Here is a 13,659-nt window from a genome sequence, read left to right on the forward strand (position 1 = left end):
CGTACAAATAAGAATAAACGTATTTTTCCAAGTTGCTGACTTCTGATGTTGGAACGTTGCAACGCCATGAATTTAGCGTTCATTCCATTGCAGTTGTCTTATTTATTTAAATAGTTAATTTTCCTTTTAAAATTTGTCTAGTGGTCAAATCTCAAATAAACAAAGAAACACTTAAAAACTTTTTAGGTTCACAAAATTACTCAAGATTCTTATTATTGCTCTCTTTTCAAGAAGCAATTATTAGAACTTGATGTTGGTCCTTGTTTTGTCCGAGGATGGAAATTGGTAGAATATTGGTCGTTGATCCCTAAAGACAGGCTTGAGTGAATAATTATGCTGGCTTTATTTGTGGCCTGATGGACTGCGTCAGCGTCTGTTTCGCCTCTATATTGCTTTGACGTTTCCTTTTTCTTTGTTGCCTTTGGTCAAACCATTTTGAGTTGGTTTGCCACTGTGTTAAGGGCATGCTTATTGGAGTCTGCGTCATATATTCTAAATCACTGTACTAAATGAGTCAGGTTAATGCTTAAGCATAATTTTGGAGGTAAAAATACTGTTTCAACTTCTCTAACATAATTAACATAAGTTTCCTTTAGAGCCTAAGTCTGGAATTGGGAGGCGTTTAGTTTATACTATTCTATAAGCAAATTAGGTTTGTATTTTTAATATTTTTTATTGTGTTTCATTTTTCACACAAAACTCATAGTGTCCTAGTCTACACCAATCCCAATCCCTATATATGAGGTATTGGATTTGCTTAAGAACTGTTTTACCTCCCGTTTAGTGGAGTTTCTCATCAGCCCTTTGCTTCATCCCTTGGCTGCATTACAACATTTGAAAATTTAAACTTGGAACTAAGCTTCAAGAAGGGGCGGTTTGAAGGGAACTTCAACTCCCCTTGACTATTAGTACACTTAACATATCTTCTCCCCCTATACGGCTTCCTCCACTTTAACTCCAATATCCAGCTTTTAAGATAAAAATTTTGAAAATTCAAGTGTTCTTGGAACACTAGAGAGAATCTAGTTAAGGCAGAAAAATTTCCTTCCTTTTAGTGCTTCATAATTCCATCACTCATCTACTCTTGGAGAACACTTGCATGCTCTCGGGTTTTTTCTTGGTGAATGACGATAGTGGCAGCTTTTGAAAGGACTAGAAATGAAAATGGAAATAAGGTTGTTGAACTTCTTGGAGATGTAGAAATGATGGAGAAACTTGAAGAAATTGGTTGAAGCTCTTGGCTGCCTAAGGGAGCGTGTGGCCGAATGCTGAAATTTTCAAAGGGAGGCGGAATTCTCAAGGCTCAAGGCTTCCTTTTATTATGTTTAATTTGTCTAAGCTTTTCCTTGCCGCCCCCATGCACCACTCGACATTCTTGCATGCAACGTTTCTTCCCTGAATATTCGGTCAAAACATCATGAAAACTATTAATTACCAGCTTTTGGTTTCCTTACTTGCCATGCATAAGGACATGTGGCCATGATTCTTTGCTCCAAATTTTGATACATGACCGCATGTTTTGTAAAACATAGTTTTGTATACTTTTTTTATTGAATTCTTTGAATTTTAAATTCAAGTATAAATATATTTAAACATACTTTTAATTATTTTTGCCAAATTCTTTTCTATCATAAATTCTTCGATCCGTAACTTCTTCACTCTCCACTTTAACCGAACTTTCTTCTATAAAACCAGTTTATAATATTTTAATATTTTATTCAATCACTATTAATAAAAATTATTATTTTATTATAAAAATATTGTTTTAATTCTATGTCAATTTTTTTTTTATTTTCATTTGACGATTCTCATCGATAATAACCACAATTCATTTTTATTAGCAAAATCTATCTATTAAATTAACATCAAGAGAAATAAAATGTTACAAGAGAAAACAGTTGAGTTTATAGGATGATAAAATTATAGGATATAATAATCTATATAGTATTAGGCAAACATCATAAATGTATCACAAAGTGAAGCTAATGTATTCAAATTGAAGGTTATCTGCCAATCCAGATGCACAAATTTTTGCAACCTCGTGGCGCATCTTCCTTGGCCCGCATGCAAGAACCCCTACGTCTGATTCTTTAATGTCGAACAGTATTTCTGCAATATTAAGAGAAAAACTGTCAGTTCTGCAAATTTATCACTTCCAAGCTGGTTTTACTGTCAATGTGAAAGCCGTAATAGCAGTATCAGCTTACTCTTGAGATCAGGTCTTGAACCAAAATGCACCTTGGTTGCTTGGACAAGGGACTGATGCGGAAGGCTTTCCAGCTCTCTGTCTGCACCACAAAACCATGATCCTGGTGATGTTGTTGGTGTTGGTACTTCTGTGTTCTGAATTTGGTTTATTTCCCATGCATTCTGTTTCTTGCGCCAGAGGAAAACTAAGCTGGAAACGACGAAAATGCAAGCACAAACAAGGAACATGTCCCAAAGTGCTCTATAAGAGAAATGGTAGATCTTTCCCGTGTTGTGATCTATAGGATATATGTAGTAACCAGTCACAATGCTCAAAAGTAGCAGGAACATAATGAATGATGATGAGATTACGGCTCCAAGCCATAGCCAATTGTTGGGGCCTAGTGTTGCAGAAATGGGTGAGTCTAAGGGGCTTGGCTTGAACCATATTGTTTGGAGAGGTTCGTGGGTGTCAGCGTTTGGCTGATCTTTCTCGCTGGTGATATATGCTTCAATCTGCAATTGTAATTGGCAAATTTGTGCAGGAGTACCAGAGATGGGAAGCAGCAAGTCAAGCATGGCAAGGTCAGCTGAGTGCTTGAAGGCACAAATCATAACAACTCGTGGAACCTTGAAATCAGGCTTCTGGCTTTGGAAAATTATCTCTTGGATTATGGATATAAAAGGAGTAATGCCACTGCCTCCGCACACCAACACCAAAGACTCATGCCTGTAGAAATAAAAAACCAATCAAACTCAATGACCAAAATAATTCAAAGCTCAGTAGGTAACATTCTGTTGCCAACTTCCAACTGACCTTAGAAAATGATCTGAAAGAGGTCCATAGGGTCCTTCAGTTGATATTTCAAGATGATCCAAATTAGAGGAAGAGATTTCTTGGTACAACTTCTGAGACCAACTTCCTTCACTTTTGATGATCACGCTGAGCTTATCCTGTTCCGTGTTGCAATTGGAAGCTATTGTAAAAGGATGCCACTGCAGCTTGGAAATTCTCGGCACATTCACAAATAAGACGCTGGTCGGATTATAATACAACCCTGCAACGTCAAAAAGAAAAAAAAAATCAGTGAAACTAGTATTTAAGCTGAATTTCGGGGGATAAAATCAACCAGTGAGGGGTAATTACCAGGAGCCTTGCAGAAGTTCAGTTCAACGACGCCACATGGCAAGACGCGTGCTGACAATAGTCTGGCTCGGTGTCGGGATTGCAAGAATCTCAAGAATCGATCAATGAGGAAAAGGAAGATTCCAGGGAGGATCATGCAGAAATAGGTATCGCCAACATGCAACACATAGAAGACAATGTATACAAGGTAGAGATGGTGGGTGTAGAAGAACACTTCAAACATCTTTCGCCTAAAGCGAGGCATGCTTGTCACCCACATTGGTATTGCAATTACAATTGCGATCACTCCAGCTACATTTGATACATATGTTCTGCTCCATTCAATCATCTGCACAGCCGATCTTTCACTCAATCTTCATACTACAAATGTACACTCATGTCTTTACGTAACATTAAATGCTAATAATCAGGTTTTCTCACAACATGCATCTCTGAGTTCACTGCCCCTGCCTTTCTCCAATAGTTCTACCTCACGGGCCTATGATGGATTCTATGGCCCAACACTTTTTGAAATGTCACAACCCACATATAAAGCCCGATACCATATATTAAATTGGATTTCTTGCATGGCTGTAAAATCACTTATTACGGTTTATCTATCCAAAGAAAAATATGAATTTACACTTTAATTTCTTTGCACTTCTGATAAAGCAGAACGACTTTTTTCATGGAAACAGTGACACGTGTCACTAACTATGAACGTAAACAAATAAGGGAAAAGGAAATGTTCTATAAGAACAGGATATGCAAAATGCACCACTCATCTTTCCTTTTGAAAGGGGAGAAAAGAGTGTGACAGCAAAAGGAATCTAAACCCCACCTCTGTATTGCTCGCCACACTCCAACAAGAAAGACAACACGTTATTCTCCAACAGAGAAGATACACCCAATAGAAGATAAAGTGATAAGCACAAGTTCTTAAAGAAGGCATAGGTTTATCAGGATTAAAGGCTAGAATGCTAACTTGAAAAAGTTTTTTTTTTTCATTTTTTTTTTAAAGAGATGATTTATTGAGTTCAAATTAACTAATACCTCAGCCATTTGATCAGTCATGGCCCAGTAGATAATGAAGCCAATAGTATGTGCGACAAAAAGGATGTTTGAGACGTGACCAAGCCAAATATGATACTTGATGCTGGACTCTGAGGTAAGCCCTACTAGAGGCAAAAGTGACGATGCTCTTGTTACAGGGAAGAAGAGAAATGCCCAGCAAATGTTTCCGATGTATCCAAGTCTTAATGATACACTTCGGAATTTAGCTTGCCATCTGCCAAAGTACAAAATAATTGATCAACAATAATCCTTAAGAACCGTAAAACTTGAGCTCAAGCAGCCAAACAAAGCCAGTTGATTTATATAGAGACCAAATTATTTGAGATTGCAACGATCAGCAGATTGAAATCAATGGTGTACATATTGTGATGTAAACTGCTTTTGTTGTGAATATTGAAAACCATAGTAAGGGATTAATTCAGAAAGAGATATGGAGGCATCAGAAGGATGCAAGCCTACTAAAGCCATGTAAAGAGATCATTGTTTACAGATGAATTCAAGCTTAAATAGAACAAACAAATTAAAAGGGGTGTTCATACATACATTTTCTCCCCAACTCCATCCATGTGCAGGTGACCAAAGCTGACATACAAGTAGTTGGCGAGGGACCAGATCATGAGAGCAACAAACATGGCCGAAAAAATGAGATCCAATGCAGAAACGATTCCAAGGGGAGCCATGACGAGCACCGGACGTTTCAAGAAGGCAACAGCACCCGAGCTATTAAAAATCAACAACAGAGATCAAATTAATTCTCTTCATAAATAGTACAACAAGACAACAGATGAAAAAGGAAGTGCTGAAAGACGGTCTAAAGAAAATCCAACCTTTTGGAGTTAGACGCTCTCGATTTCTTCTGAAAGTGGAGATAAGCGCAACCAAAAGCAGCAATGAACATCATAGGGAAAGAAAATAGCAAAAGATTTGTCCCTGTTAAAATGTCATGATGATGAAGTCATGAGAAGAAGGAAAGGGTGCAACGCATGTATGCAAAAATCAAAAAGAAGAAGAAGAATCAAACAGAAGCAGCAGCAGCAGCAGCAACAAACAACAACCTTGTGCTGCATAATAAGTTGAATTGAGCTTGCTATCTAGCTTGGGTCTCCATGTATTTTTGTAAAGTTTTGTTGGCAACATAACCCAAATCGTCAACCACCCAAGAAAAACCACAAGGAAGATCATCCGCATCATTGCGTGGCTGCTCATCTTCTCGCCTTTAGTTCAAAGTCAGGAAATGAACCCAGGCTGCTTTAACCGTATGTGTGGTAATAAAGAGTGAACTTTGATGTTCTATTTATATGCACTGGCCCTAGCATATCTCTTCCGAAAAGGATTTAAAGAAAACTTGACATATAGCTTTCTGCGTAATCATAATTAGAGTACCCAAAATAACAGCATGAAACATGCTTACATACACTTGCTAGTATTGAGGATGTACATTTTGCACATTGTTACTTCTTTGATATTTTTTTTGAAGGTTTACTTCTTTGATATAATAACGTTGATTTGGGATTTCCACAAAGTCAACGCTTTCCCCTGCGATTATGACTCTTATAATAAGGAAGAGGCAGTACATAAATTTCAAATTAAGCAGAATATGTTATTTTGCCTGTAATTAAAATTCTTTTAGGCCTGAAAGTGATGTTTAGATTCATTGAGGTATAAAATGATAACCCAGAGAATTTAAGCTCTGATTTACCAGCAACCAAGCAGATATCTCGATCTTAGGAGGAATATATGAATTAATTATAGGGATCTGTGCTTTCAACGCAAGTACAGTTGACTTTAATTTTTGGGTATGCTAGTACTGATTGTAGGAAGAACTACAAAAGACTTTACATTTATAGGAAGGGAATATGCTTCATCTCTTTCAATTTGTTATCTGTTACGCATGCAAAAACTAAAATCAAGCAGCTTCTCAATGTATAAAAAATTCCACAAGTTATTGCTATATATTTATCGTATTAATTTTGACGTCGCCAATTGATTGGAGGCAAAGTCGTCTTAACAAATATTTTGATAACAAAAATGTGGTTTCATCCCTAGCTAGGCCTTGTCTGCCTTCATCAGGTAGGCCAATAAGACAATAATAACTAATGATTTATACGATAGTGCGTAATAGTAGATGGATAAATAATGAAGAAGCTTTTCAACTCATCAACAATATGAATGCAAGACAGATTGATCTCATCAAACAGGAGTTTCAAATCTTTAACAGAATGGAATTTACCAGTATGTTGGATCAGTAATATTTACAAGTTCCTAAGGACCATTGTTCCAAAACCAATGCCAAGAAAAGTTGCAATGGCGATTCCAAAAATCCCCGCAAGGATTCCTGGGACAACCAAAGAGCCCCATCCTTTGGCTGTGGCCATTCCACATGCAGTAGTAGGGCCCCCAATGTTGGCATTTGATGCCAGAAGTAATAGCTTTAAATCGAAACGAAGTAGCTTTCCAAGTCCAAGGATCATCACAAGATGGACAGACACTTGAACAAGAGCAAACAAGAAAGTACTGGGTGCTGTGTTCATAACATTCCATGTGCTCCCATTAGCACCAACCACAGCAAAAAATACCTGCCAAGAAGAATACAGGTAAAAACCATTCAGATGGTTTTCACTTTCCATTTTTTTTATAAAAAAAAAATCCCCCAGGGAATTGTTATGCATAAAGTCACGCTACAATTGCATAAAGTTGAAGCAAATCAACTAGAAAATATAATTCAGACCTGTATGAGAGCCAGAGCAAGTGTATCACCAGCAGGTGCAAGATTAGCAAACTGTGTTGGGAATAGAGTTGCTAAAATGACAATAATAGCTGTTACTCCAGGAAGGATGCCCCCTTCAATCTTGAACAAGTTTGTAATATAAGATGCAGTCTTACATATCAAAAAGGATATAGCAAGAGCTGTAGCTGTCTGGAGCACAGGGATTTTGCCTCCCGAATCAGAATCCAAATTCATTTCAACATCTGCCAAAAACAGTAAAAGGTTCTCCTAAAGATACTAACACCAATACCATGATAAAATCTATCCATATTTAATTTCAATCTTGTACAAAAATCAATGCCAAGTTTGCAATTAATTACTTTTAAGGACACTCGATAAACAGGAAAGAGAATTAATCTAAATTTTGTTTTCTAGTGCAAATGTAGCTGTCCAAAGCTGTTGTGCTGGAGCAGAGAAGTAAACATGTGGTTAACCATTCCAAGAGGGAACCAGGAGAATTGGTGCATGCTTCTATCTATAGTAGAATATCATTATAACAAGGAGTGAGGCTATGTACCATTGGTTGATTTTGAAGCCTCAGGATCTACTTTAGAGGCTAATGCAAATAATATCATAAAGTATATTGCACAAATAACATTGTCCACAGCGACTCTGGCAGCCAAAACTGATGGAGAAACACCAAGAGCCTCTGAAATTGCAATGTAGTTAACAGCTACAGTGTTCCAAAAGAAAATGCTCAGTTATGAGGCATGCTTCAAACTGCATTTTGATGAAAGAGAAGCATATTTAAGGAAGGTAATCAGCAGTCAAAGTAGACGTTAAAATAGATGAATAAGATGGCTTTTTATTACACTGTTCCTGTATTGAACAACCATAATTATATAAAAAATGTACTAATAAAATTAAATTTGTACCATACCATTGAAAACAAAAGACAGCAGCACTTCAAGATAAGACAGTAATAAGATATTAAAGTGCAGGACAGCATTTTATGCATACGCTCCTATTTGAACACATTATTTTGCACCAAACATTTTTCAAAGTTCAGGGACATTGAAGTTTCAGGCCAACCTTTTTAGTGTCAAAGATAAGCTAATATAAGTTCAACATTCAGGGAAACCATTATTAGGATATCAACAGTTTTATATGGTTTTATCTGTAACTTTTTGAGCAATACACACGCTTTAGACTTCATTAAGTGTATCGGTCTCTATGTTGATTCACATGTCCATACCAATCAATAGTTTATATCTTTATCTTCATTGCTTCTCCGTAATTTCTCAGGCAACAAAAACTAGACTCAGATATTCTAATCTTTATTGCTTGCAAGTCCACATGAATATATGTGGGCATAAATAAGCCACATTAATGGGAGCTGTATAATTTGTCAAGTTGTCACATTTCCTTGCAATTGTATAAAGAGCTCTAGGAATAAGAAGCACAAACATTTCCAGGCAACTTACATCCACCAATATAACTACCCATGAGAGCAGAAGCTATTTTCCAATTATCTGGACCAAGTGATCGCATAGGCACCATCAGAAAAGCCACTAGGGTTCCAACTATTGTTGAAACTGTCATCCAGAAGAAAAAACAAGGGTTACCAAGAATCATTTAAAAGTTATATGAACTATTAAATGAAAGAAAAAATCCAGTGACCATTATTATTCATTCACATAATGAATTGGGTAGAATAGAGGCTACAAATTTAAGGATCTACAATTCCCACCCACGGATGAACATGAATGAAGCACAAGTCTCAATGTATCCTCATTAGGCCAGTATCCAAACTTCTATAGCAGGAGTAAGTTACTAGTAAAAGGCTAGTACCTGTTTTTAGGCAGTGGATTTCAAAGAAGCAGAGCCTTAACTAGTAAAGGGTATTAACTACTTGATACCTGCAAGTACAAGGCAATGCTCACTGTTTTAGCAGTAAACTCAATTGAATTAAGAGGAGGAAAGCATGTAATTATTATAATATAGAGTAAATCATCATCCTGTAAATATGGAAATACACTGTTTGCTCTGTTGCCTAGTTAAAGTTTTTAGAATAGAAGATTATTAAAATGCCAAAGCTGAGGAGGATTTTGAATTACCATAATCCATGCACTTTGCACTGTAAACAATCCCCTTGCTGGCATCAATCATTATTAGGGTAACCATAATCAAAAGCTTTAATATTCAATAACATTCCTGGACATCACTGAACAGGAACAAGTGGGAGGATCATCCTCGAATATCATAAGTAAAATAATGGCATTCTGATCAAAAGATGTGAATAGTTATAGGAAATATGGGATCGTTAACAAGTCATACTAACCTGATCCAAGCAAGAAAGCGAGCAACAATGTCCCAGTTGAGCGTATGACGCGACGCGAATCTGCTCTAAACAAGAGCAAAGGAACAGCCAATGGTAGCAAAAACCCCATGAAAAGAGAATAAGCTGGTGCTTCAAAAGGAATTATGCCCAGATTGCTTGCTGCCAGCCCCACCAATGTGCTCACTAATGCCGCACTCACCATACTTCCAATCTTTGTCTCCTCAGACCTTAACAAATATTCCATTTTTTTTTTTTTTGCATAAATTACACTTAATTTAACAAATCCATTAAGAAACTGAACTAAAAATAATCCCGATAGGGTTAAGAGGAGAGGGATATTACCGGAGACCAAAAGCACCGATAACGAACAGAGCAGTCCACGTGCCCCAGTGGTCATCAGGAGAAATAATAGGGTATGGGTATCTAAGCTGTGATCGAACCTCCACATTACGGGTCTTTGGTATTAACAATGGTGAGAGAAGCGGTTTGTTTGAGCTTGTGTTTTGACATGGGAGCGCGAGGTTTGGAACTCTTCGGGCTGTTGAAGCAGTTAGGAGGTCCTGGTGGAAAGAGAGAGGTGACAGGCGGAGCGACGGGGTTGGGGGTGACGTCAACGGGCAGAGGGATAACGATAAGGCGAAAGACGACATTAATGGTGGAGGGTTGACGCTCGTGTGCGCTACTCTCCCTGTCTTTCGGTTTTCTAATTGAGAAGGATCGTCCTTTCGCAGGACGAGGACGTGGCATGAGCCCACACGGGGATAGCTTCCGAAACAGACAAACAGTACAATGAGTTTAACACTTTGAACTTACAGCTTCGTTAAATCTTTCAGCGTCAAACGATAAAGTAAAATTCCGTTTTCCCAATGCAATTTTAAAGTCATGAAGAACGGAAATGAAAAACAAACCGACTGCGGACTGCCAGGCAACTATTTCATTCTTTCTTTGATTCTTATTAATTTAACTGATTTATAAAGTATCCTTGTAGGGAGTCAGAACAATTTGCGACTGAAAAATTTTCAGGTTTACATTGGTTACAGAACAGAGCCAATTCTGGCACTAGGAATTGAAGGCTTTACATGTATTTCAGGACTGTTACTCCAAAGACAATGCCTAGAAAAGTAGCAATGGCTATGCCGAAAATGCCAGCAAGAATACCAGGAACAACCATAGAACTCCACCCTTTGGCCGTGGCCATTCCACATGCTGTTGTAGGGCCTCCAACGTTGGCATTTGATGCTATAAGCAACAGCTTTAGGTCAAAGCGAAATAGCTTCCCTAGTCCCAGAATTAATGCCAGATGGATGGCAATCTGAACCAGAGCAAACATGAATATACTGGGTGCTGTATTGATGACATTCCATATGTTTCCACTTGCACCCACCACGGTGAAAAATACCTGCAAAGGCCGAAAAAAAAATATCATTTCCATAATTATTCATACACCCTCAACAGATGCAAATTTAGCAGATAGGGTCATAATTATGATGACAGTTAATATTTGACAAGCCATATACAGTTAAGGAGATCACTCAAATAAAATTGGAAAGAAATTGAAACTGATGGCTGCTTCCCAATAATGATTAGTCACCTGCATCAGAATTAAAGCCATAGCCTCCCCAGCTGGTGCAAGACGGCCAAACTGTGTAGGAAATACAGTTGCCAGAATAACAACAATTGCTGTAACTGCTGGCAGGCTACCTCCTGGAATGCCAAAATATTTTGTGAGATAAGCGCCAAGTTTGCAGATGCTGAAGGATACTACAAGAGCTGTAGCTATCTGTAGGACAGGAAGTTTGCTGCCAGATTCAGACCCCTCAACCATTGCAACATCTGCTAAAGTCTCAACAACTTCAATTAGATTATACAATTTTTGAAACATAACCACATTATCTACAGCAGTCTATTTGATGCAAAATGTGAGGAAAAAATGAGAAAAACCAAAATGTAAAATGTAGAAAAGAAACTTTATGAAATAGACCATTAATCTGGACAACCAATCCATTCATAATGAAGATAATGAAATTAGTCAATCAAATGACATAAAGTGAGGAGCTTGGTACACCTTCGGGTGACGTAGAGGTCTCAGGGGGTACTTTTGATGCTAATGCAAATAGTGTTGTAAAATATACAGCACAGATAACATTGTCGGCAGCTAGTCCAGCGGCTAAAACAGATGGAGAAACTCCAAGGGCGTTTGAAATGGCAACATAATTGACAGCTGAACAACATCAAAATAACATCATCAGTGTTGACAGAAAAGTTTATAGAAACAATGAAACCAATGGAATAAGATTACAAACATCCATTGCAAAGGTAGGAAGTGAAAAAAATAAACTACCTCCGCCAATATGCCTACCCATTAGGGCAGCGGCTATCTTCCAACTATCTTGACCAAGTGCTCTCATCGGCACTATCAGATATGCCAATGCTGTTCCAACTGTTGTCGCCACTGTCTTGCAAGATTTGGAAACCAAATATAAAAAAAACCACTTCCTAGAAAAGAATGCAGGAAAACCAAAAGCAAAAGCTCGCATTAAAGTCATAAATGGTTACGGACATACCCTAACCCACAATAATGACCCGAAAACTCACCTAAAAAAGTATGATGACTAATTACACTGATGGTCAATTCAAATGGTCATTATGACGATGGTGTGGCGGGGAATTACCTGATCCCAGCAAGAAAGCCAGGAGAAGTTTCCCTGTTGACTTAATCACACGTCTCAAATCTGCTCTAAACAACAACAAGGGAACAGCCAATGGCAGCAAAAACTCCAATACTGTTGAGTAGGCTTTAGCTCCACAAGAAATTATCCCCAAATTACTAGCAGCAAGTCCAATCAAAGTACTGACTAGCGCACCACTCAATGCACTCCCAATCTTTGTCTTCTCTGACCTTCAAGTTCAATTAAGTACATAATCACCAACAATATCAACAACAAATAATTATGAAGAAAGCAAGAAAAAAAACCATTGCTTCCAGAAACCAAAAGAAAATCGGGGAAGAAAGACAGAGAGAGTACCAGATACCGAAGGCACCGGTGGCGAAGAGAGCAGTCCAGGTGCCCCATTGGTCGTTGGGAGAAATGAGAGGGAAGTTTAATTGAGATTTGACTGTTACGAGTCGGTTAGCAGTAGGGTTTTGGTGCAACCAATGAGAAGAGAGAAAAGTTTGACTTCTGTAAAGAGATAGCGAGCTTGATGAAGACGACGATGACGATAAAGCGGAGTGTTGAGGATATGAATTGATTACGCGTGAGATGGGATGGAGATTTTGGCGAAAAAGTCGAGAATTTGAGGATTGGAGCTCCGGCGAGTGAGGCGCCGCTCGAGTTATGTGTAGAAATGGAAGTTGTGACGCCATTTTCGTTGAGTCCCCGGCGTCGGAGCCTCAGCAATTATTGGGGGAGAGAGAAAGAGAGAGTTGGCTGCTTGTTTTGGAAGTGGAGTTGACGATGTTGAAATTAGTTGTTGAGGAATCTTTGTAAACCTTCTCTTTTGTCTTCTTGTTTTAAAACTTACTAGCGTGGAAGGAGAGTTGGTTGCTTGTTTGGCGGTGGATTTGACGTTGCAAAAGCTAGTGAAGCAGTCACCGGACTTAGCATTCAGTTCTCAGATCTACTGTTCTTGTGGAATCTATAGAAACCGGTTTTTGCGTTTCTGTGAAAGAGAAAAAGCATTATTCCAAAGTAGAAGGAAAGATTAAGAAAATGCAAGAATACATCTGGAATTTCAGCCAGAAACTAAGACTAGACAGGAGGAGCACGAGGAGGGTTAAAACGTGATAAAAAAACTCCACTGTTTCACGTTACATATAATCAAAATTCAAGGCCTTTTGGTGGCAACTGAAATGAACTGAGCAGAGCAGGTCAGGTCAGGTCAGGCCATTAGAGATGCAATCGGTTAGAGTACCGCTATTTTTTTTCCAAACCCATATCTAAATTCTATTAAAATTTGTATAAAATTATAAAATACTATCCAAAACAGCATCTTAATAATAAAAATTTATCCGTTAATTTTTTGAATTCATTAAATACATTTTAAGTTGATAAATTTGTCAAAAACTTGAGTATTTCGTTCCCTCCTATGAATTCAATCTCTAATAATAAAATTTTACATGTTTAAATTTGTATTATAATTCAGGTAATATAAATTAATATTACATTTATTAATTTACGAAAAGATAAATTGATTGAGATGATAAAAATTGTAAATTTTTAT

The 13,659-nt window shown here is 37.7% G+C and overlaps 3 protein-coding genes across 5 annotated transcripts; all 3 read right to left on the reverse strand.

Annotated features, from left to right (window-relative positions):
- On the reverse strand, positions 1,816-5,792 carry LOC18605618 (ferric reduction oxidase 4). The gene is made up of 8 exons (XM_018117422.1): positions 5,443-5,792; positions 5,215-5,317; positions 4,931-5,107; positions 4,367-4,601; positions 3,335-3,662; positions 3,005-3,245; positions 2,208-2,917; positions 1,816-2,109 (listed from the first exon to the last, which is right to left on the reverse strand). Exons 1-8 carry the CDS (start codon positions 5,591-5,593, stop codon positions 1,970-1,972), a joined length of 2,085 nt encoding a protein of 694 aa, XP_017972911.1. The 5' UTR covers positions 5,594-5,792; the 3' UTR covers positions 1,816-1,969.
- LOC18605619 (uncharacterized membrane protein YjcL) lies at positions 6,514-10,321 on the reverse strand. Of its 2 annotated transcripts, XM_018117602.1 has the most exons (6): positions 9,778-10,215; positions 9,436-9,662; positions 8,579-8,689; positions 7,672-7,827; positions 7,116-7,357; positions 6,514-6,963 (listed from the first exon to the last, which is right to left on the reverse strand). In XM_018117602.1, the coding sequence occupies exons 1-6, from the start codon at positions 10,083-10,085 to the stop codon at positions 6,640-6,642; spliced, it is 1,368 nt and encodes a 455-aa protein (XP_017973091.1). In that variant the 5' UTR covers positions 10,086-10,215; the 3' UTR covers positions 6,514-6,639. The 2 variants fall into 2 exon arrangements, 1 of the variants encoding a protein (XP_017973091.1); XR_001927132.1 differs by lacking the exon at positions 6,514-6,963 and adding an exon at positions 8,946-9,013 and having other exon boundaries at positions 7,265-7,874; positions 9,212-9,662; positions 9,778-10,321.
- Positions 10,332-13,314, reverse strand: LOC18605620 (uncharacterized membrane protein YjcL). 2 transcript variants are annotated; one of them, XM_018117498.1, is made up of 6 exons: positions 12,462-13,314; positions 12,108-12,334; positions 11,777-11,887; positions 11,501-11,656; positions 11,027-11,271; positions 10,332-10,834 (listed from the first exon to the last, which is right to left on the reverse strand). In XM_018117498.1, the coding sequence occupies exons 1-6, from the start codon at positions 12,800-12,802 to the stop codon at positions 10,511-10,513; spliced, it is 1,404 nt and encodes a 467-aa protein (XP_017972987.1). In that variant the 5' UTR covers positions 12,803-13,314; the 3' UTR covers positions 10,332-10,510. The 2 variants fall into 2 exon arrangements, with proteins under 2 accessions (XP_017972987.1, XP_007038793.2); XM_007038731.2 differs by having other exon boundaries at positions 11,027-11,268; positions 12,462-13,312.

The sequence above is a fragment of the Theobroma cacao genome, chromosome 3 (genome assembly GCF_000208745.1).
Source record: "Theobroma cacao cultivar B97-61/B2 chromosome 3, Criollo_cocoa_genome_V2, whole genome shotgun sequence".
Taxonomy (NCBI): Eukaryota; Viridiplantae; Streptophyta; class Magnoliopsida; order Malvales; family Malvaceae; genus Theobroma; species Theobroma cacao.